The sequence below is a fragment of the Lissotriton helveticus genome, chromosome 4_1 (genome assembly GCF_964261635.1).
Source record: "Lissotriton helveticus chromosome 4_1, aLisHel1.1, whole genome shotgun sequence".
Taxonomy (NCBI): domain Eukaryota; kingdom Metazoa; phylum Chordata; class Amphibia; order Caudata; family Salamandridae; genus Lissotriton; species Lissotriton helveticus.
Window position 1 is genome coordinate 1280598676 of NC_136063.1, and position 22803 is coordinate 1280621478.

General features: G+C 43.2%; 1 protein-coding gene across 1 annotated transcript in view; it reads right to left on the bottom strand.

Moving 5' to 3' along the window:
• The window catches only part of SYCP2L (synaptonemal complex protein 2 like), a 1302345-nt gene that overhangs the window by 1053753 nt on the left and 225789 nt on the right, over window positions 1-22803 (bottom strand). The window contains exons 6-7 of the mRNA XM_078685781.1: window positions 11065-11150; window positions 10887-10975 (exon numbers count right to left, since the gene is read on the bottom strand). Of these exons, the coding sequence (XP_078541907.1) occupies window positions 10887-10975; window positions 11065-11150 (175 nt within the window). The remainder of the gene's footprint in view (window positions 1-10886; window positions 10976-11064; window positions 11151-22803) is intronic.

Below are 22803 nucleotides of genomic sequence, written 5' to 3' on the forward strand. Positions count from 1 at the left end.
GTGGTGAAAAATGATCGCAATCACAGGGATTTGCGTTACCAGGAGTTTCCCACGTAGCATAGGAGCCCAACAAAAAGTGTATCAAATTTAAACGAAATCTAGTTAAAAGAAAACGGTGAAATGGTCTGGATACAAAAACTAAGTAGGGTTCAAGGCCTGAAGCGGTGATAAGGGCATAATTTCTTCTGACAGGCGTTTTTTTTAGCTCTATCTCCTCCCGCTCAGCCATAAATAAATTTATCAATGTAGATGTTATCACCGCGACATCCTCTTTTTTAATGCAATCAGGAGAATGAAAAAGCTCTATGCGCCCCGCATAAGGCAACATTGATTTTACATACGCCAGCCATGGGATGCTATGAGCTCCATCTAGGGCTAAACAGTCTTTGAGGATCAGATGATTTAAAGAAATTTCCTGATTAAGCCAGGTTTTTAACCAACAGGTAACAGGGGCAGATTTAATTTGGTCTGTAACAAACCCAATGCATAACTCTGAGTGTATGGTAAAAGTGGGGGTGGACTGGGGAACTGAGAGCAGCGATCTAAGAAATTTGTTTTCCGCCTTCTGGATAGTATCAGATTTTGTATATCCCCAAATTGAAGACCCATAGGCGGCTATAGCCAAGCATTTGGCTTTATACACTTTAAGAATAGCCTCCATTGGTCGTGACCCCATTCTTTTAACAAATTTCTGGAGGGTTGCAGCAGATCTTATGACTGCGTTCGTTTTTGACTTGTGTTGGACGCCCCAAGTTCCTCTGTCGTCAAAAATCACGCCCAGGTAAGTGAAGGAGGAGACCCTCAGAACTTGTTTCCCTGTGCAAGAGAATGTTATAGGTTTCTTATTCCTGCTAGTTTATCCCGCGATCATGACCTGGGATTTTTGTGTATTTATTTTTAAATCTAAGGAGTTCATAAAATCACCAAAAGAAGCCAATAGTCTATTGAGGGCCACACCTGTACGAGCCAAAAGAACCACGTCATCCGCGTACAGGAGGACCGGGATGTTGGTCTCCCCTGCACGCGGGACGTCAGCCACCGAGGTGATGAGAGCTGGCTCTAGTGCGTTTATGTATAGAGTAAAGAGGAGGGGGGCAAGGATACACCCTTGCCGCACCCCCTCTCAGATTTAAAGAAACTAGTACATCTTCCCTGCCGAGTGACTCTAACGGAGGCCTGTAGTCCACGGTGGAGGTCAGCTAAGAAGCAAACAAGCGCCGGCTCAATACCCATGTCCAAAAGGACCCCCCACAGCCTTGACCGGTTTACCAGATCAAAGGCTGAGGAGAGGTCCATAAAGGCCATATACAAAGCCCCCTCTTTCACTATGGTGTATTTACTGATGATCAAGTGCAGATTTAAACATTGATCCAGTGTGCTCCTTTTGGCCCTAAAACCGTACTGGGCATTCGACATGGTTCCTCTGCCTTCTAGCCATGTTGTTATCCTGCCTAAAATGACTCTGCCCAAGATTTTAACAGCAGAGTCTATTAGGGAAATAGGCCTATAGCAGGCGGGATCACCCCTTTGGCCCTTTTTAAAGATTGGAATAATTATAGACCTAGCCCAGGACTCGGGAAAATTATTTTCTCTTGCGGCATTGAAGACGTTGGTCAGAATCTTGGCCCAGAATTTTGGTGCAGACTTATATAAGTCCGCAGGAACCCCGTTGGGGCCCGGGGCCTTATTCTTGAGTGTTTCGTTTATAGATTTTTCCACATCTTCCTCCCTGAAGGCTAGAATTGGCTCTAAACAAGGGTGGGGGAAAAGCTCCTGTGTGTGACCAGAGGAAGACTGGCTATAAATATTACCAAAATGGGCAAGCCACTGCTCATCCGGGATAACACATTCCGCACCATGATTCCCCACCCCCGAAAAATAAGGATGATTAATCACCTCCCAGAATTTAGAGCTGTCCCACAAGACTTCATCTGATTGCAGGTCATTCCAGGCTTGTTCTTTGATCTGGTTTTTCCGAGCGTGGATAGCGTGTTTATATTTCTTCTTAAGAAGCGCTATATGAGTTCTATTTCTGGGTGTTTCCTTTAATCCCTTTAAGAGGGCGGAGTGAGCCTTGGTACAATTTGTATCAAACCATCGTTTTCCTCTCTGCCCACCTGAATATGCTTTAAGCGTTAAGTCAGTATTTACTTGTTGACATATTATATTAAAAGCCTTAACTATCCTAGTTTTAGGGGCCGCAGGGTCTAAGCAAATGCCAACCTCCTCTTCTACCTTTACTAAAACCTCTTTTAAAAAAGTGACCGGGGTCACTTTAGACCATTTCAACCTTCTACCCTGATCTTTAGTTGTCAGATCAGTCGCGCATTGCGCCTGTGAGTCTTTAAAATCTAATAACTCCCCCTGAGCAACCTCTAGTATCATGGGGTTATGGTCGCTAAAAATAGAGACTTCTACCCTATAGCTTAAGATAAATGACAAAAAAAAGGATGATAAAAAAATATAATCTATGACTGAACCTGTGTCTTTCCCCTTGAAGGTTGGCCGTCTAGGGCCTAAGGGGCAGCAACTTGATTCATACAGATTAAAGGAGGCCAAAAGGTTCTCCAATGCTTCCCCTTGTTTAGTGTGTTCGAGATGCGTGGGGAGTGAAAAGGGTGGCCCTCCTTTGTCTTCCAAGATGCAATCCAAACGGCAGGGGTGGATATTAAAATCGCCCATGAGGATAACCTCAAAACTGTTATGTATAGTTCTATATTTGTCTAAAAGTTCCCCAAGGGACTCTAAGTGTTGATTTATACTGACATTTTCAGGAGAAGTATAAAAATTAATAAGTAAAATAGCAGGGGAATTCACGACTAGTAGTTCTACTGCTAGGCAGTGGGGGGAGCCTGACTAGCTGTTTGGCTGTCCCTTTCAGATTAAGTGAGATTAATAACGATAGGCCTCCCTTTTCCCTCCCTGCTACACTCGGTTTTGCAGGGATGCTAAAGTGGGCATACCCATCTAAGGCAAATCTGTTAGCTGTATCCCAAGTTTCTTGAAAAGAAATTATATCAAAAGATGAAACAAAACCCACCCATTTCTCATCTTGGATCTTAGATCTAGAACCGGCAATATTCCAACTAAGGACTCTACATGTATTTTTTTTAATTAGATTCAGAGGGGACGTGTGATTAATGTCACAGGGTTTGTATAGTCAATCGGAATTACCGAACTGTGACTGAGATGTAAAACAATTTGTCAATGGCAAGCCCCCAGTCTGTATGTCTTCAATAATCTGTGTAGGTATCACGATTGAGGGGGGAGCGCTGGGGAGGAGGAGCAGAAACACCGCTCTTGGGATGCATAACAAAGTCACAAGGTCCTAGAGTAGGTATATCTCTCATTTCGGTTATCCTCTGGGGGCGAGAATATGACTTCTTACTCCCACTTCCCCCCCCCCCCCCCCGGGGGATAGAAATAACCTAAAGGAAGTGGTCTAATGTCAATGTTTGTAATAGGAGACCCATCCCAGAATAGTCTTTCGCCAACATTGCTCCCACAAAAATTTACAACGATACAATCTCCGGTAATGTTCTTCGCCCTGTGTCCTACCCACCCCACCCTTTTAGCCATGATGATGGAGGAGGATATATCACACTCCCCGCTAGAGTAGTGTTTGCACCATTCCCTGGTTTTGTCCAGGAGGTCCCTGGTAGACTCTCTCTCATTTTGTTGTAAGAGTGGGACCCCAGTTAATACTGCCACAAAAGGTGCAGCATCTGGTGGAAGGTGCAACCTGGGGCTACTGGGGTTAGATATAATATGGGGGGGGATTAGGACATGCAGCATTATTCTCATGTGTGTACTTTGTTGCTGAGACAGGGTTAGATTGTATTGTAAGATTTCTAATGCCGGGACTACCTACTTTTGGAATAGGGATTGGTAACACATGTTTAAATGATACAGATGGGCATAAGTTCCCAGGGAGGTCTTTCACCCCTGAACATGCCATAGGCTCTGTGTCTTTGTTCTCGGTGGACTTACAATCAGTTACCGGGTGTCGCTCTACAGTACGAAATTCATTAATAAAAGAGTATTTTTTCACACCTCTTTAGTAAACCAACCAAACAAGTGTTCAAACAGTCAACAATATCTTTGCCGATTTCCTCCAGAATTGGCTCTAATCGGGCGTTAATCAATTCTTCCAATTTATCCCCCAGAAGTGAACAAATGTCATGGACATGATCCTGATTAAGAGACACATGATTAGCTTTCCCCCCACATTTCTTGGGCTTCTGTTTAACCGCAATTAAAGGTACGTTTGAACTGTGACTCTCTGCAAGTTGTACCGGACACTTATGGGTCACAAGTTCGTGGCTGGGTAGCGTCTCAGTCAGTATGCAATCGCTCGATACCTCTGCAGGTGCAGGTGGGTAATCTGCAGTAGATGGTTCATTAGCCTTTCCCATTTCTAGCTCTTTTTCGGCATTAGCAATTTTTTGATTGATAGCGCCAACCGCTGAAGTTAGGTATGATATGATTGTGTCCGCCTTACGAGGGACCTTAGCGTCTTTGGCCCCCTGCCCCTCATTTCCCAAATGTTTGCGCTTGCCCATTGATATTGCTAAGGGGGGTGGCCCTGCCCGGCCTCCTCTGGCCCCTGATGGCCACAGATGGCCCGCCCTCTGCCCGGGCTCAGTCCGGCGCCGCCCGCGACGCGGAGGGAGCCTCCTGTGCTTAAGCGCTTCCGGGCGCGAAACTGCCGGGAAGTGGGCGTGGATGCCGCCAGGCGTGCTGGGGGCTGTAGTTCTCCTCAAGCCCCTGGAGCCCCGACCGCGGTGTAGAAGCGGCTCAGTGGCGGTATGGTGTCCCACTTCCCAGAGCCGTGATCAGGTAGGGCCTGCTGCCGTTTGATTGTTCCCCCGCTCCACCGAGGGAGTCTCCTGTGCTTAAGTGCCTCCGTGCGCAAAACTGCCGGGAAGTGGGCGTGGACGCCGCCAGGCGTGCTGAGGGCTGTAGTTCTCCTCAAGCCCCTGGAGCCCCGACCGCGGTGTAGAAGCGGCTCAGTGGTGGTATGGTGTACCGCTGCCCAGCGCCGTGATCAGGTAGGGCCTGCTGCCGTTTGATTGTTCCCCCCAGGGATTTACATATACGTTAAGCTGTTCAGTTGAAGGCAAAAGACTAATAGAATCCTCCCTCTGTCAATCGCTATCATCGATGCCTGAGAGGGCATTGAATCTGTTCGTGACCTCCACCGATGTAAGCTGTCCAAATGTGTCAACCATCCTAGCTCTTTGGTGCCTAAGTGATACAGTATCCCATCCAGATAATCTTTCAAGGACCGAAGGGTTGGGTGTGTCAATCGCGTTTCTATGAGTACGTATGTCATAAATGCCTGGCCTATAAAAGAACCCGAGAGGCAGTATGACAATGCCCTGTCTGCCCTGTAGTGAACCACCCTGCGCTTCCCTCAATAACCTATCCACTGGCTAATCACTATACAATCACCTTCTCTACATTTCCGTGTTTTTCCAAGCCGCGCTACTCTTCGAGCCATAATTATGTGGTCTCCTACTCCAAATCCTTCCCTAGTGTTTCGGCTCAACCAATGTGTAACCTTGTATTTTAATTGGTAAAACTCCTCTCTCTCCCCCTGTCGTAGTGGGGGGACATTTCCCAGGACTATTACCAACAGAGAGTATTCAGGTGGTAAGTTTAGAATGGTTTGGTTGCCTACACCAATAGTTTGTTGGGCAGTGTGTTTTGGGCCTGGCAATTTTTCCCCTTCTGTAGATTTCTCCGGTAGCCTTGTTTTTCTGTCGCTGCCCTCTGTACCCTGTAGTTTCTCCCTAGGACTTCCTCTGCTATGCTCTCCCATCCCACGCTCCGATGGCAATGCATAGTAGCCCGTGTTTGCAATATTAGGGTGTTTTAGGTTAACCGTGTACTTTGCATTCTCATCCTGTCCCTCTGGCCTTATGCTATTTAGTCTTTGCCCCCCCGGCTTCATGCGGTTTAGGGCTGAATTTAGTAGTTGAGTGTTATCTACTGTGGCCTTTTGGAGGTTACTTAGGGTTTTATCAATTATCTTTAGCCTTTCAATAATAGGGAGAATTAAGGATTTTACTAGGTGCTCCACTTGCCCGATCAGCCCACCCTCTCCGGACTCCGCTATGTGCATTCTTTTCGATGACTGATGTTGATTATTGTTACTAGTGAGGAGGGCACCCTTATTTTGTAGAGGGGCTATATCAAGTGTGGGATCAAGGCGATGAGGACCCTTTGATGTAGCTGCTCGCGGCTCCAACACCTGCTGGGACACCGAGTCCCGATGCCTGCCCCGCTGTCGCTCTCACAGGGCTCAAAAGACTCCTCACCGCCTGGCGTGCACACAATCGCACAAAGCGTCTATGGTATTTAAGGCGGGCACAAGAGGGATGCTTGCTGACTTTCGATCACCCATGGTACTGCCTTAGACGACATAAGGTAGTGTTTAAATTAACTGTAAAAAAAGAAAATAAATAAATAAATCTCTCGCGAGGTTAATGTGCTTTTTTTATAGTAATCTACTTTAGATTGTGGGTGTAGCCAACTGCTCAATGAGCAATAAGTACTGCTCCTAAGCAATTGGCTGCCCCAATTTTTGGCTATCCTGCAAGTAAGAAAGATGCCATACAAAGACCATGGCAGAGGGACTGGCGCTGAGATTTGGAGCAACAAAGAGCAGCAGGCGAACTGTTTCAAGGACCCCCCACCCCGATCCATCAAGCGGTTCTCGAGTTTGGACACAACCATTAATGACAGCACAGTCCTACTCTTCCCCAGTTACACAATGGGGACCCTAAACCAATGCTAACCCTTTTTTGCAGTGAGGCGCAAGTTAAAACAACTAGGACAGCGATGAGCAATCCTATTTTCTTCAAAGTTAATACATTTTGCTGAGAGCAAAGAACTTTTTCTTCTCCTAAACCCAAAGAACCTTGGGGATGGATGAAAACAAAGACTCAAAGAGCAAGAGGCAGCAATCCCTTGGTGACAAAAGTATAAAAAGACAGTAATACACAAGAACTAGATTAACAGGCAAAACACATCTCGGTTAGACAAGAAAATTGGGAACAGTTATGACGACATCAAGATTTAGCGACAGGCTATCTTCATAGGAGTTGTGCATACCTATTTTGGGAAGCCTCAGATACAAGTCTGGATTCATATCACACTTCTGTAGAGGGCGATGCACTGCCAGGGAGAACTTAAAGTTTGCAGATGATTTGGAATAACACTTCAATTTTATAAGCAAGACAACACTCATCATGCTTGAGTGATGGTAACAATAGTATGTTGGGTACCACTGTATTATATTTTCTTAAATAGATAAGTTGGTATTAATGAGTAAATCTGAGGGGAATGGGCATCGTGGCCTACAGAGTATTAAAATGTACCCACATCAAGCTTAAGCCCATGGGAAATGGAGCCTTGGTGTGCACTTTATGTAGTTTGTGGACTAGAAGCCAGTGCTGGTCAATCCTGGGAGTGGTTTTTTGGGGTGTTCATCTTCTTGGCTGGTCTATGATCTAACAAGATGCAAGTATTCGGTTCCATGGTTTTGTAGAAGCAAGGAAGAAATGCACCTAGGGAAAGGCTGAACTGTTTAAATATAAAGAATATCTAGCTAGGCCATACACAAAATTAACAGGACTAGTAGATTACTGGCATGGCTGTCAAAAATGAACGGAGAAGTTCATGTGACACACTCTTACAAGTGTCAGCACAAATGGAGAAGACCGAATACATTTTCAAGAAGGAATACATTTTGTGTTCACAGATTATTACCCGAAACTTTCTGATAATGATCAGGCTACAAATCAGAAAATAGATTAATTTGTATTTGCTACTGTAGCATCAGGCTGTAGTTCTTAAAATCCCTCGCCAGAGCTTTAGTAAAGACTTTGGGGTCCGATTCCCCCCCCCCCCACCCCATGTTTATTTTATTTTTATTCCACACAGGCCTTTTTGGCACCCAAGCTAGGAGAGAGTTTCACAGAGCCTCATCAAACAAGATCATTATCCTGCTCAAGAAAATGAGGCTGTGTCACTTCCCAAACCCATATGAAAAACAGCAATATGTTTGGCTTATCGTACTTCTTTTGTAATAATGATTATACGATCTTAAATAAAATTCTGTTTGACCAGCGACACCCAATACTCGTGCATTTGGACTAAAACTAAATCATGCTGGGGCATATTACCCCTATAATGCACAAAAATTACTCCAACTGATGAATAATATCCCGCCATATTTGTCCTATTCATTATTGGTACATTTAGGGAAAAAATATATTTATTATTCAATAGTAAATTTATATTCGCTACCCTATCATCTAGGCACCTAGGACTGGAATTATTCAAATTAACTTCCTTCCTATACAAGGAAAAAGCCATGTGATATTACTCAAAAACAAAATTGAAAGGCAGACAGGCCAAACCATCATGCGCACTTGGTATGTTCTGCATTGGGCTGTGTTGCACAACCCCATAGAGAACCTGCCCAACCTCCCCTGGTACCTCTTGCCCATCCAAACAGGGAGCTCAGACCAATCACAACGCTGGTCCTGCAGTCTTGTGATAAGCTGGGACAGCCCGGAAGCCTGCGTACTTCCGGTGCTTCCAGCAGACGGAAGAGAAGCGTGCGGCTGTGCAACCAACAAGGTAAGATCATTAAACAAAATGTAATCCCACACCCCATTCCAAGCGAGCCGCCACTGTCTGAATTAAGCCTTACTGCTCTGCGCCAAGCTACCAGAGGGTTAAGCACAGGTTAATTCGGGTTGGCTTGTGCCTCACCACAACAAGGATTGTGGTTGCTGCTTGACAAGGGCTGCCACCCCATTCAACCAGTAACCCAATTTCGTACAGAGAGCAAACATGCACTCTTTGGGAGATAACCAAAGTATTGGAGTGGGTCCTGTGAAGATCCTCACAGCACAGCCCTGTAAGAACTCGACCACGATGAAGAATATTCACAACCCGCCCTCCTTTTGGGCTTTGCAGTGTACAGGCATAAGTCGAGAACTACTCATAGCATATTTCTTAAATACGTTTATTAGAAAGAGGAAATTAAATTACTCAAATTACTGAGAATCCTGCATCATTATTACAGACATTAACAAGCCTTGGCCCAGTTCTTAATTTGAGCCAGTGGATTCTGGTGCTTGGCACCGGCCATAAATTGTCAACACTGCCACTTATGACAGCCCACCAAGATAGTACTGTTTGTGAGCACAGTAACAGTTGTTAAATAATTCAATATACATTAATAAGGACTAATACCTGCTGCCCAAGCCATTCTTATAGCTTTGGGGGGGCCTGGAATAGTCTGAAGTGTTACACTTGTATTACTGTCATGATTTTTAGTTGTGTTGGTACTGCCATCGCCAGTACTGGCAGGTGCAATGGAAAGTCCAAGTTGAAATGGCCTCCTGGCAAGGGCCCTGGCCCATATATATTTTTCAAATTAAGCCCTGCGGGCCACCAAAATAATTGGAGAAAGTCCGTATTCAGAATAAAAAGGCATGTCACAGTCAGTCGTGCAGTCTATGTATAATAGACTGACACTAGGGTCAAATTTAACCTCAGCATTACTTAATCTTTACTTGGAACCCCTCTACATTTTAATGGAATCTAGAGTCACCATTCAGCATTATGGATAAGATATGCTTTTATATCCAAATGCATCATTCAGCAATTACAGGTAGTGTCCCAGGAAAATTCAGTAGAGGATGTCAAATAATTTTGCTCTTGGGGGATTTAGCAAAAGTTAACACTCATTACCTCTAAGAGAAAAAAGCTAACATTCAAGGCACTTCTGAACAATATCAAATTAGGTCCACCCAGCCCTCTCCTCCTCAGTGTTATCCATGAAGCTGCCCAGAGATTAAACAATCAATTTACCTGTGAATACAAAGTTAGTCCAATCCTCAAGCTTTTCCCTAAACTCATCGAAACAAATTAACCAGCCCTTGGTATGAAGTCAACAAAAACCTGCTGCTCTGAGGCGGTTATCTTTTGATTGGATTTTGGACACACGCCTTGCCAATGTTCACAAATCATCCCGCGCCCTGATCGAGTCTGTTTTCTGTGCAATGGCTGTCTATTTACATACAGATTACTGCCCCTGAAGGAAGAACAATGGTTTCCAGTCCAGATCACAGGAAAAGAAAAAAAATGCCTGAACTAGAAGGCTCTGACCACGGGTAGCCCCCTTGCTTTCTTGTACTTCTGGTTGAAATGGCACAGGTAGCAATGCCTTGGTACAGGACAAACTCTTAATTACAACCCTATTCCTGACAAATCCTTCAAGCAGCTGGTCAGAATACCCACCAGAGACACCTTTCTCTAAGTGGGTAGTGAAGTGTCTTTCACAAAGAACTGGATGGTAGGTCTCGGGTACTCTCTGCCCGACAGTGCCTTCCATGGGAAAATCATGTTATTTTCAGGTACATCATTTGAGGTTGTTGCATATGCCCATTTCCAAATGTGGCCATTCCACAGAGAGGAACCAGGGCACATATTTACTTCCTACAATGCAAATTCGAGAAAAAGAGAACCCCCTGCACTCTAATAGCCTCTACATAAACTGTGAAATTTCTAATCATAAGGAAAACATTCAAATGTGTGCAGAACTACAGTGGGGAGTGCAACCCAAAGCGAATATTTTGCATGAGTGCAAGAACCTCTGCGATCCAAAATCGCCAGAAATACCAGTGCCACCAATGAAAGCAGTTCTGCTTTCCATTTTGTCTAGTGAGTGGAGCCCTTTGAGCAAGCGGTAGATTAATCACAACTGCTTCATACAACAGATTTCTCAATTATGCACTTTCTATACATTGTGATTTTTTTGCAGTTTAGATACTGTAATTCTTTGAGCCTTCTCATGTACTTACGTGAGGCTGTACAATTCTTCAGATGAGCAAAATCTACATCTCTGTTCCCAGGGCACAAGAGACATAATGGAGTTCAGAGTTTTCAATGCCTGTTTTACAATGCAAGAACGGAAAAAAATGGTTAACCTGCAATGTCTTCAAATTGTTAACTAACAAAGTGCTCTATGTCGATTCCCACCTCTACTCGAAGACGATGTGCCCTCTTTTTGTGTGTTGCCAGGAATCCAAGTCTCAATATAAAACTATCCAGCAACTGCTGCATTCCTAAAAAAAACCATACCAGACAATTTGGTTAGGTTTTAAAAAGTAAGCATATATGAACACAATTTCAGATCAGGGTTACAAAAACTGCTTAAGCCGTGTCTAGCTTTGGCGCCATACCAATCCCTGGGCTTCACAAGTAAAAGGAAGACTTTGTAACGACCATATATCTCCACTGCTTGTTCGAAGCTTGCAATCGTACATCACTGTGCTCTGTAGCGAGAGACCGCTTGTATACAGGATCGGTACAATGCAAAAGGTAAACTTCACAAAAAAAGAAAAGCAAATACACCAACTCCTGGAGGAACAGTATGGTGGAGGGGAAACCCGGTGCCTGCACTGGCGAATCATAGTGGTATTGTTTCAATGTGCGTTTGTTCAATGTCTTCTTCATACTATCCAGGCGTGGAATACAATCACTAAACACAAGATGGTGGGACAACAATTTTACCTGTTCCAATGCTAGGCTTCTACATTTATTTTAGTGATGACATGTCGCATGCATCGCAATTTTACCGATGTATTTAAAGCTTTTGTAATGTCTTGAAACAAGCACTACATGGCAATAATATATCGAGAGATTCAGTTGGCCATAAAGGATTGCCATGAAAGCACTAGGGACTTAAGTAATGTTCATGGATGGAATCGGTATGCTCCTTTTCCCACAGGAATGGGTAAGCCTGCATGGACCAACCACCTAGCAATAACATTTTCGGCATTGTTCCTACACAAAAGAAGAAAACGTGCAAAAGGACTGGATGCAGTAAACCAAGTACTATAAATCAATCAATGACAACACAACCATAATATATTTAAACTCTGGAAGCCACAGCAAGAAAACAGAGACGTCCCCCTCCCCCCCCCCCACCAACTCCACTTGTTGCTTACAAATTATGTTCAAAAGTACTACTTTGGATTAACAGCCCCATATTAACTATCCTCCTCATGATGTCTCTGTGGTAAATAGTTCTATGTATTTTCCCTCTCTACCACTGCATCAGAATGTCCTGTGACATCATGGAATGTTAAGTGCCTGACTCTAGCTAGAGAGTCAGTTGGTCATCTCAGGCTGAGGAGCTGGAAGCTCTCTCCTGGTGGGGTTTTCTACTTGTAACTTCTAATCCTGTAACCTGCCACCTATCTACCTGTCAATAAAGAGGGATCTACTACTACACCTGAACTACGCATCATTCATTGTGTACCACAGTTTGGCAACGTTTCTTGGACTAACCTGCGCTACAAAGAAAGAGGATAGAAATTCAGCTATAAGGAAACCAAGGCCTGTCCTACATTCAAGTAAGTCGATTTCCTGGAGATCAGAGTAACGCCCAGTAAACCCCACCAGTGTCCTTTTCAACTTGGGACAGCCTGCACCCTGGGCGTTTGTTTTGTGAAGGAGCCTACTGCCATCTTGCTGTCATCTGGAGATTGTCTGCCTCCAGCCATAAGAGCGACTGAGACCCATCTGGCCTGATCACCCTGCTGCGTCTCTGTTGTTTTTCCCCTTGACAGTTCGCCCTCGCTACAATTACTGTGGGACTGGTGAGACAGCTGTGTATTCCCACAGTGTGGGCATGTTTCTTCTGTGAGCGCTTCCTACTTTTGCTTTCATTGATGTGCCCCGGCGCAAGCAGTACTCCCTCACAACAGCCATCACTATCCGCAGTATCTTCAGTGACCTTACATGCATCTATGGAAAAATGTATTTATCCTGGGTTTTGAGGCATTTTTCTTTGTCTACCTTTGTGCTCAACATGGCGCCACGCGTTAATGACAGTTTAACTGCCAACCTTCGAACTTCCTAACACAAGGCCAATTTGAGGCTGATATCTCTCCCACTCAAATTATTGTCGTCAGCACCAATGAACATGTAAGGAAACTGACTACAAAGTGGTGAGAGATTAATTCTTTAATTTTAAAAAGTGACTGTGCGGAAGATTTGGCTGTTTTAATTCATCAGCATCTCCTGAGTGAAGTGTCACGGAATTTAAGTGAATGTGCAGCCTATTTAATTATAACTGGAGAGAACAACGATCTATATTGCAGTGACTGTTATTCAAAGTTGACTGTTGTTTACCTGTTTAGTGTGAAAGTCGGGAGACTGCTCAATTGTCTTCAACGGCATTTTTGTTCTCGTCCGTTCTGCACTCCCTGCTCTACTCTGACCTTCTGGTGACGTTGTGGAATGTCTGGGGGTGTTGGTGGAAAGAATCGATGACACTTACTCATTCCACCAATCAAGTGTTACTACGTGACTCTTTCTTTCCTCTTGAAGTTACACGCTTGGTTACGTGACTTCTACCAATCTCTGTTCTTCTCTGCGCACACGTCACGAAGGAAGCCATTTTGGTTACCATAGTAACCTCCTTCTCTAATCAGCCCTCAGTTAAACTACAACGTTGTTCGGTCTCCTCAGCAGCGGTCTCCAGATTTCATGGCGCATCTGTCCTTCAGAATTGTCGTAAAAAGAAGAGCACACAGCACACGATCTTCACTTCAGCTAAATAATCAAGCTGCTCGTGTGTATTTTGATAAGAACCACATTAATATCCAGGTATTGGAACTTGACTGAAACAACTTTCGAACTGTTTTTTTGGAGCGCTTCATTCGGTGATACACACACCAACAGTGTATCACATGCTTTCTTATTTTAAGGATATTTTGAGTAACGATTTGCATCAGCGACACACACGCTCTTTGTGTGTCGGACAGTAATTTGGTATATGTGTTTTGGGTCACTGATTATTTTTGCGTTGTCTTCATGGTGTACCTTTATTAAGGGAAGTTTCAAAGAGTTAGTATTCTCAAGTGTGGCAGCGTGCGTTGTCAGCGCCATCCTTTGGAGAGGTCGCGTCACACTTATTTTTAAGATGTTTCTGAAGTGTACCCTTTTATTAAGGGAAGTTGTCAAAGAGTTAGTTTCCTTTTGTGTGGCGGTGTGCGTGGTCAGCGCCACCCTTTGGCGAAGTCACGTCACACGATTTTTGCGTTGTCTTGCAAGGTGTACCCTTTCATTAAGGGAGGTTTTTGTGTCTACTTTGTTCTGCCACACTATTCTTGCATTGTTTTGCAAGGTGTACCCTTTTATTAGGGGAGGTTGTCATGTGTGACTACTGTGTTTTATCCTTACTTGGGTAGGCATTGTGCGTGGTCAGCGCCACTATTTGGTGAACTTGCGTCAAACAATTTTTACTTTGTTTGCATGTGGTACCCTTTTATTAGGGGAGGTTGTCAGTGATTGTCTAAGTTGCATCACTCTATTTGGGTAGGCGTTGTCAGCGCTACCTCTTGGTGTAGTCGCGTCACAGTTGTCAGGTTGTGGCTACTGTGTTCTTTGTTCCAGGGGCGTTCGTGTCCTCTGGTGTACCCTTTCCTGGGGAGTTGTTTTGTTCCACAGTTTAAAGGTTGCCTTTCTTTGTGTACCCTTAGAGGGGAGGTTGTTAGTACACGTCATGTGCTAATCTTTATTGCAAGGCATATCTTTTTTCTGTGTAGGTTGCTAGTTCATCTTATTGTGCTTTCTTCCATCTGCACACATTTTGCAGTTGTTACACCCTACTTAGTTTACTGGGATCGCTACCTTGTTTTATTAAGGAGGGTGGATGGGCATGTTATGTAATTTGCATTATTGTGTTTTGTTCAACCATGACCATTTGTGCATCTTATGAATACCTCTCTACATGCCTCTTACTTTTCCTTTGTTTCTGCTTCCACGCTTGTGTTTCCTGCTTTTCAAATTGTCTCTTTTACTAGCTCTGAAGTCTACAGTCTCCTCTGAATCCTTCTGCTCCATCTTGTCTTCTTTCTTGCTGTTGTTTGTTAACGGAAGAGGATGTGTGGTAAATAGTTCTATGTATTTTCCCTCTCTACCACTGCATCAGAATGTCCTGTGACATCATGGAATGTTAAGTGCCTGACTCTAGCTAGAGAGTCAGTTGGTCATCTCAGGCTGAGGAGCTGGAAGCTCTCTCCTGGTGGGGTTTTCTACTTGTAACTTCTAATCCTGTAACCTGCCACCTATCTACCTGTCAATAAAGAGGGATCTACTACTACACCTGAACTACGCATCATTCATTGTGTACCACAGTCTCCAACTGATGTAAGTGGGTTATTGGAACAACTAAAAGGGAGAAAATACATTTTAGGAATCGAATCACGGAAAAACTATTTGAAGGAAAGATTTTTAAAGAAATACAAATAAATCACAAATTAAAGGAAAGAATTTTAAGGAAAAATCCAAAGCTACATTAAATTTAGGTGGAGTTATTGTCTAGTGAGGAATTTTGGGTGCAGGGATGGGTAATGATTAGGGGTGACCAGGGGTTTTAGGAGTTAGGAATGGGTGTAGTTCAGGCATAGAAAGATGTTTTTAGGGTTCAGGGAGGGGAGATATTTAGGGGTGGGGAGGGGCATTTAGGGTTCACAGATGAGTGGAGTTTAGGGGTGTGAGGTGTTTTAAGGGTTCCGGGATGGGCAGAGCATAAGGGTGTTAAATGTGTTAGTTTCATGGATGGGTGAAGTTTAGGGCTGGTGTAGGTTTTTAAGGTTTAGTGATGTGTAGAGGTTAGAGACTAAGAGTTTTTAGGGTTCAGGATTGGGTAGAGTTTAGGGTAGTGGGGGTTTATAAGTATTCAGGGAAGGGTGGAGGTTAGAAGTAGAAAAGATTTCAGGAATTGGTAAAGTTTAGGGGTGGCGATAGGTTTTGAGGGGTCATGAATGAGTGGCCTTTACGTTTTTCTTCTAAGGTTTAGGGAAGGGTGGAGTTTGGGTGCTGTAAGGGATTTTTAGGAGGCCAGGGATTGGTTGGCTTAGGCATAGAAATAGGTGTAGTTTGGAGATATTGAGGGGCTTTAGATTCAGGGATAGGTGGAGTGTGGGGTACAAAGAGCTTTTAGAATTCAGCGATCGTGTAGTTTAGGTGTAGTGATGGGTTTTTAGGTTTCTGGGATGAGAGGAGTTTAGAAGTAGAGCGGGCTTTTAGGGTTCAGGTTGGTGAGATTTTTTTTTTAGTTATAGCTTGGTGTTTAGGGGTTGTGAGGGGTCAGCAAAATAAAAGCATCCAAATTGTTTGATAATGTACAAGATATAAATCTGAAATAATGTCCCCAGAAGTAACTCACTGAAATAAATACCTCAGACAAAACTGTTTCTGAAAGTAAGGCCTGCAACCATTGCATTTACACCTCTAAAAATAAGCATGCAAAAGCCAATTTTGAACAAAAAGACATTCTATTAATCGGTTCCCATTAAACAGTTTAGGTAAAATGGTTTCTCAGTAATGGTATTCGATGAAATCATTTTCTGATTATATCACATAAAACTGTTTCCATACCCTCCAAAATGAAAAGGTACCCTTTTTCATTGGTTAGAAGCATGTAGGGAAAGGAGCACACATTTTGGGATTTTGCATCACCATATTCTTCAGGTTTAACTTTGGGAGTTTAAAGGGCACGGACTGCCAACATAACTGGATGAACTGCTTACTCAGTGTGGTATTATAGTATGGGTCTTTGCTAGCAGCTTTTATAACACAATGTTGGAATCATTGTCTATGTTACAATCAGAAAAATGTACTATTTAGCATGTGATTTTTTAAATAAAAAGTATTGTATAAAAACTAAATGTAAAAAAATGTGGGTGAGGGGGGAGAGTGCATGCACATACAGAGAGGAGTAAACTGAAAATCACTTTGCTAGCTAGCTATGCTTACCCAAACAGTTAAAAGGACAGGCAGCAGAGATAGAATGTTTAAGCATATTAGTGCAGCACGTTTCAATAAAGCCACATATTGATAAATAAATGTACCCAAGATAAAATATCCCATCATCTTGTCTGCCCACTCATCTGCCATATTTGAGAATTTAAAGATTCAGTGCATGTCACCTAAGCAAATCGAAAGCCCTCTAACAAACAAAAAAGAACTGTAAGAAATTCACAGTACATGGGTCTAGACAGATGTCTAGGGTACACTAGATGACTCATTCTTTGATCACTCCCATGTGAACCTAGGGTCTGGGTTTAAAGCTTTTTTATAAATGTTTTTAAGACTTCCGTTATGAATAGTTTCTTGAAATGAGCTACCACGCTCAAATAAAACAAAAACTGGGGCTTTGTTTGTTGCATTGTTTTAAACTCTGGATCATAAAAGATCTTCTGACATATTTAAGTCGTTTAAGTGGTCATTGTTTGCCGAACTGGCCCCGCACCAAACCCCGTTGCTGGCACTGTGCAACAATATAAATGGTTCAACTTTAATTAAAGGAAACATATTGGCTTTGTGTTGTACAGTGCTTAGCTCATCTACTGAGCTAACACTCTAGATCTCTGTAATGTTCTTTGTTCTGGAATTCTCCGTTGCCCTGTTGGCAGTTGGAGCTCTGGCCAGGGGAGGATTGGGCTTACCTGTTCTGTGCTGCAATAAAGCTGTTCCTGCAACATCCAGTCTGTGGAGTTATACATCAAATTTACAACATTTGGCGACTTGGACTTAAAAGACATCTGGCCATAGCTTCCTGTTGAAGATTGCAGCTAATTAAGGAATTACAGAACGGCAGCACCGATTCCTCACGAACCCGCGTGGTAAGCAGACCGAGAGGAGCCTTCAGCGTATTGGTGTTAATTGCAGTGGAACCGATCGTGAATTTTGGGAGAATACGAGGTTTCCTCTATGTGCCGACGAAGGTGACGTCACACCCTCCAACGTCTTTCGTGACGAGATGTGGTGAGTCGCGCACACGCACTGCTGGAGCGCACGCTGAAGCGCACGACGTGACTGGGTGAGTTGCGCATCTCTTACGCGCACTACTGGAGCGTATGCTAAAGCGCACACTGAAACGCACAACTGCGTTTCTCTGACACTGTACGCATTGTCCTCATGCGCATGCCAGAGACGCACACGTTCATGCGCGTGTGACAACAGACGTCAGACGTAACTGACGTAAATCGGCCATTTTGAATAATTTTTCTGCCTGTTGTCAGTGGTTGCTAAGCAACGCGCTTCGCGGAGATCTTCACATCAGACTGTCGGAAACACCGTGGTGCAGCGGATTATCACTGCGGACTACCTGGAACGTCATTATTTGGCGGATCTTCAGAATAATAAAGTGGAGTAAGCGTTTAAATTGAGTGAAAAGATAAATATATACAGACTGTTTCTGTTCTCTGTGAAAAGAAAAATTATAACGTGCTTGTATAACAACTGTTTCTTGCTACTACACAATAGTACCTTACGTTTCAATTCAATGGCTCAAGCAATTAATGTAGCACTACCACCACAATTCTTGTGCGAACCAGGGAATCCACCCATAATGTGGGAAGACTGGATAATAATGTTTAACAACTATATCCAAGCTTTAGACGGGGAGGATTTCTCACCTAAGCGCAAGAAAGCTCTCTTGATGACGACATTAGGTAAAGAAGGACAACGTCTGTTTAAATACTTACCACAAGTATTACCTTCTGGGTCACAAGCAGATTTAGATGAATTTAAGGAGGCGGTAGAAAGACTTGAAACCAGATTCGGTAAGGAAGAAAACCTTGTCTTACAGAGATACAAATTCTACAAGAACAAACAGTTAGCGGAAGAGAGCATTGATGAGTTTGTTGCGCGTCTACGCGAACTATCAGTGAAATGCAACTTCGGCCAAATGGCGGATGAACTTATAAGAGACCAACTGATTGTTCAAGCCAATAACAGAAAAGTCCAAGAACGATTATGGGCGGCAAAAAATCCAACATTGAAAGTTGCGATAGAATTGGCTAAAGTAGTAGAAGAGAGTGAGAAATGTATGAGAGAGTTGCAGAAGAGTGGCTTGGAAACTAAAGTGGCAGAAGTTTCCAATAAGAGTATGACTAGTGACAATAGTGATGATGAAGCTATGGCGATTGCTATAGTAAGAAAAAAGGGCTATATTCTTCAGAAGAAGAATATTCAACAAACCTCAGGTAGTAGGAATAGTCAGAAAGTGTGTTCGAGGTGTGGGAGTTTTTCACATTCTTCAGATGCTAAGTTTTGCTTTGCAAATAATAAAGAGTGTCTACGTTGTGGGAAAACGGGACACTTTGCAAAGATGTGTAAAAACAAAAACAGTTCAAACGGTTCACGGGTGACTGTAATTAATGACTGTACTGATGTGAGACGTGAAAAGAACAAGATATTAATTTTGTCTGACACTGTATGTTCATGCAAAGATCGAAGAGAGAATCCTTTTAAAGCTGAGTTCAAAATTGATGAGAGGGTAGTGAACCTCATGGTGGACACAGGTTCAAAGTGGACCATCATCCCACTATCCTTAATGAAGAGTGTGTGGGGCGAGAGAGCATTGAAAGAGTGTGATATTTTTCCGTCTGGATATCAAGGCGAGAAAATTGATCTATTGGGATATTTCGAGTCAAAAATTGAATTCAAGAATAGATCGGTGCCTGGAAAGGTTTACATATCGACTGTAGGACCGGCCATATTAGGTCGTCACCACCAATTTGACCTACACATTGTAGTAGATCCCAGGTCTGATGATCCTGTGTCTATAGTTGATAAGTCTTCTATTGGTGAGATACTAGACGAATTTAAAAATGTGTTCAGAGACCAATTGGGGGAACTTATAGGATATTCTCATCGCATAATACTCAAGGAGGGTAGTTGTCCTGTCCAACATAAAGTGAGGAAAGTCCCTTTTGCCCTACGTAAAGAAGTTAAGTCCACTTTAGAAGAAATGCTTCAAGGTGGTATTATCGAACCAATTGAAGCATCTCCCTGGGTTTCCCCTGTAGTGATTTCCCAGAAACCGGACAATAAAATTAGGTTCTGTGTGGACTTACGCTCACTCAATAGATGTGTGGTTGCGGATGTATTTCCCCTACCAAACATTAATGAGCTAGTTTCGACACTTAAAGGGGCCAAGTTCTTTAGTAAACTGGATCTAAAGCATGCTTATCATCAAATTTGCTTAGATGACAGCTCCAAACATCTTACCGCATTCATCACTAGTGAGGGGACATTCCAATTCACGAGATTGCCCTTCGGACTTGTCTCTGCCGCTAGTGTATTCCAGAGACTTGTTTCTGAAGTGTTTAAAGGGTTAAATAAAGTCCTTTACTTTCAGGATGATATCTTGATATATGGAAATTCACTAGAAGAACACAATGAGATTTTGTGGAATGTGTTACAAAGAGTGGATGTTGCTGGTCTGACATTGAGAAAAGAGAAGTGTGCATTCCTTTTGAAAGAAATAGAGTACTTGGGTTTTTGCCTATCCGAAGAGGGGATTAAACCAAAAAAGAATTTGTTAGAGGCCATTGAACAAGCTCCTTCTCCAGTTGATAAAGATCAACTTCGATCATTCATGGGTCTGATCGAGTTTTACTCGAAATTTGTGAAGGATTTTTCCTCAAAGACTGCTCCTTTGAGGAGTTTGTTGAGGAAGGGTGTTAAGTTCAATTGGACTGTTGAGCACGAGTCTTGCTTCGATATGATAAAAAAAGAGCTAAAGTCTGCCAATGTCCTTACACCGTTTGACACTGCTCGGTCCTCTATTTTGATGGTAGATGCTAGTATTGTAGGTCTTGGTGCAGTTCTTTTACAAAAACATGGTGGAGTGGAAAAGACCATAGCGTTTGCCTCTAGGCCATTATCTGTCTCAGAGTCGAATTACTCGGTTATAGAACGTGAGGCTCTTGCTGCTGCTTGGGGCACGAGTTATTTTAGGACCTATCTGTGGGGTTACAAATTTATCCTTCGCACGGATCATAAACCTCTCTTAAACGTGTTGGCTCCGGGAGGTGCTGGAAAGGGGTCTCCACGTTTAGCAAGGTTAGCCTCTCGCCTACAAGATTACCAATGTGAAATTGAGTTTGTTCATGGATGGAAAAACATCCAAGCGGATTGCCTGTCACGACTTCCTGTGCGATCTTCTAGTGGTGAAGATTCAGTTGAAGTTGTATTGGATGATGTAGCAGTTGCTGTAATGGATGATGTTATGAGTGTAGGTGGTGGTTCTTTTTCTTGTAGTGAATGGTCAAAAGGTATGGAAGATGATCAGGTTTTAAAAGCTGTCATAAATCTTGTGTCAAAAGGAGCAAGAAGAGAGAGTACTGTAGAACCTCAAGTCAGACCGTTTTTAAAAGTTTTAGACGAACTCTCCTTAGAAGGGGAGCATGTTTTGATGAGAGGTGACCGTTATATTCCACCTAGTTCTTTAAGGTGTAGGATCCTAAACTTAGCCCATGAGGGACATTTGGGCCAAAGTCTCACGCAACGTCGAGTTAAGGAACATTTTTGGTGGCCCTCTGTCGATTGTGATGCAGTAGATTGTGTTTTAAGGTGTAATTTCTGCAAGGAAGGGGAGAAACGTCTGAAAGTGTTGGGGTCTCAGTCTACACAGAAAATTAGTTTTGAAAATATACCATGGCACAGTGTGTGTTTGGACTTTATAGGTCCCATGAGTGAATTGCCATTAAATCAACGTTACGCTATTGTTGTAATAGACTGTTATTCGAAGTGGCTTTGTGTACAGTTTGTGAGAGAGATAAACACTGACACTACCATTAGCTTCCTTAAAGGAGTGTTTTTGAATGAAGGATACCCTTCTGTTCTTATTACGGATAATGGCACACAACTGACTTCTTCAAAAATGACTCAGTTTGTACGTGAATGTGGCATCAAACATCAGAGGACGAGTTTGTACAATCCGCAAGGAAATGGCCTTTGCGAGAGAGTAAACCGTCTTGTAAAAGGGGTGATTCAAATGTTTGTTGAAGGTGGTTGTTTTTCCCATGAACGGGTACAAGAACTTGTTTGGGCCTACCGGTCAACGCCCCATAAGTATGGAGAAAAATCCCCTTTTGAGCTAATGCGAGGTCGTACGCCAGTGTCAAGATTGACTCCTGCATGGTTAAGGGGCTCTGCAAGTGAGGTGTCCTTATCCCAGGGCAGTGCTTCTTTACCTATATCTGTAGGCGATCTGGTCAAGGTAAAGCCAGGGAGATGTGCCAAGGGTCTTAGCAAGTTTAGAGGTCCCTTTAGAGTCAAAAGGGTTTTTCCACATTTTGTTGTCTTGGCCAATGGGGAAAGTTGGAATTATAGGAGAGTTGCACTATACCAAAGAAAGAATGACTGTTTTGATGGCGTAATACCTGGTAGTACTGAGGGATGCAATGGGTACTTGTTAACTTCTGATGGTAGCGCCTCTTTCGCTTCTCAACCAATTGTACGGGGGGAGGTGGGTAGTGGTGATGCTTCCACTTCCTTGAGTGCACAAGATAATTATTCAGTTGAAACTGCCTCTACTACAACTATTCCCACTACTTCTTCTTCTTCCTCATCAGAAGCTAGTTTGAGGTGTACTCGTTCTCGTCGTCCACCTACTTACTTGAATGATTATGTACATTGATTGTGTTTGATCTTTTGTATGATGTTGCTTCTTTCCTTGTTAAGGGGGGAAGATATGTTGTACAGTGCTTAGCTCATCTACTGAGCTAACACTCTAGATCTCTGTAATGTTCTTTGTTCTGGAATTCTCCGTTGCCCTGTTGGCAGTTGGAGCTCTGGCCAGGGGAGGATTGGGCTTACCTGTTCTGTGCTGCAATAAAGCTGTTCCTGCAACATCCAGTCTGTGGAGTTATACATCAAATTTACAACACTTTGTCAAAAATTCACCAA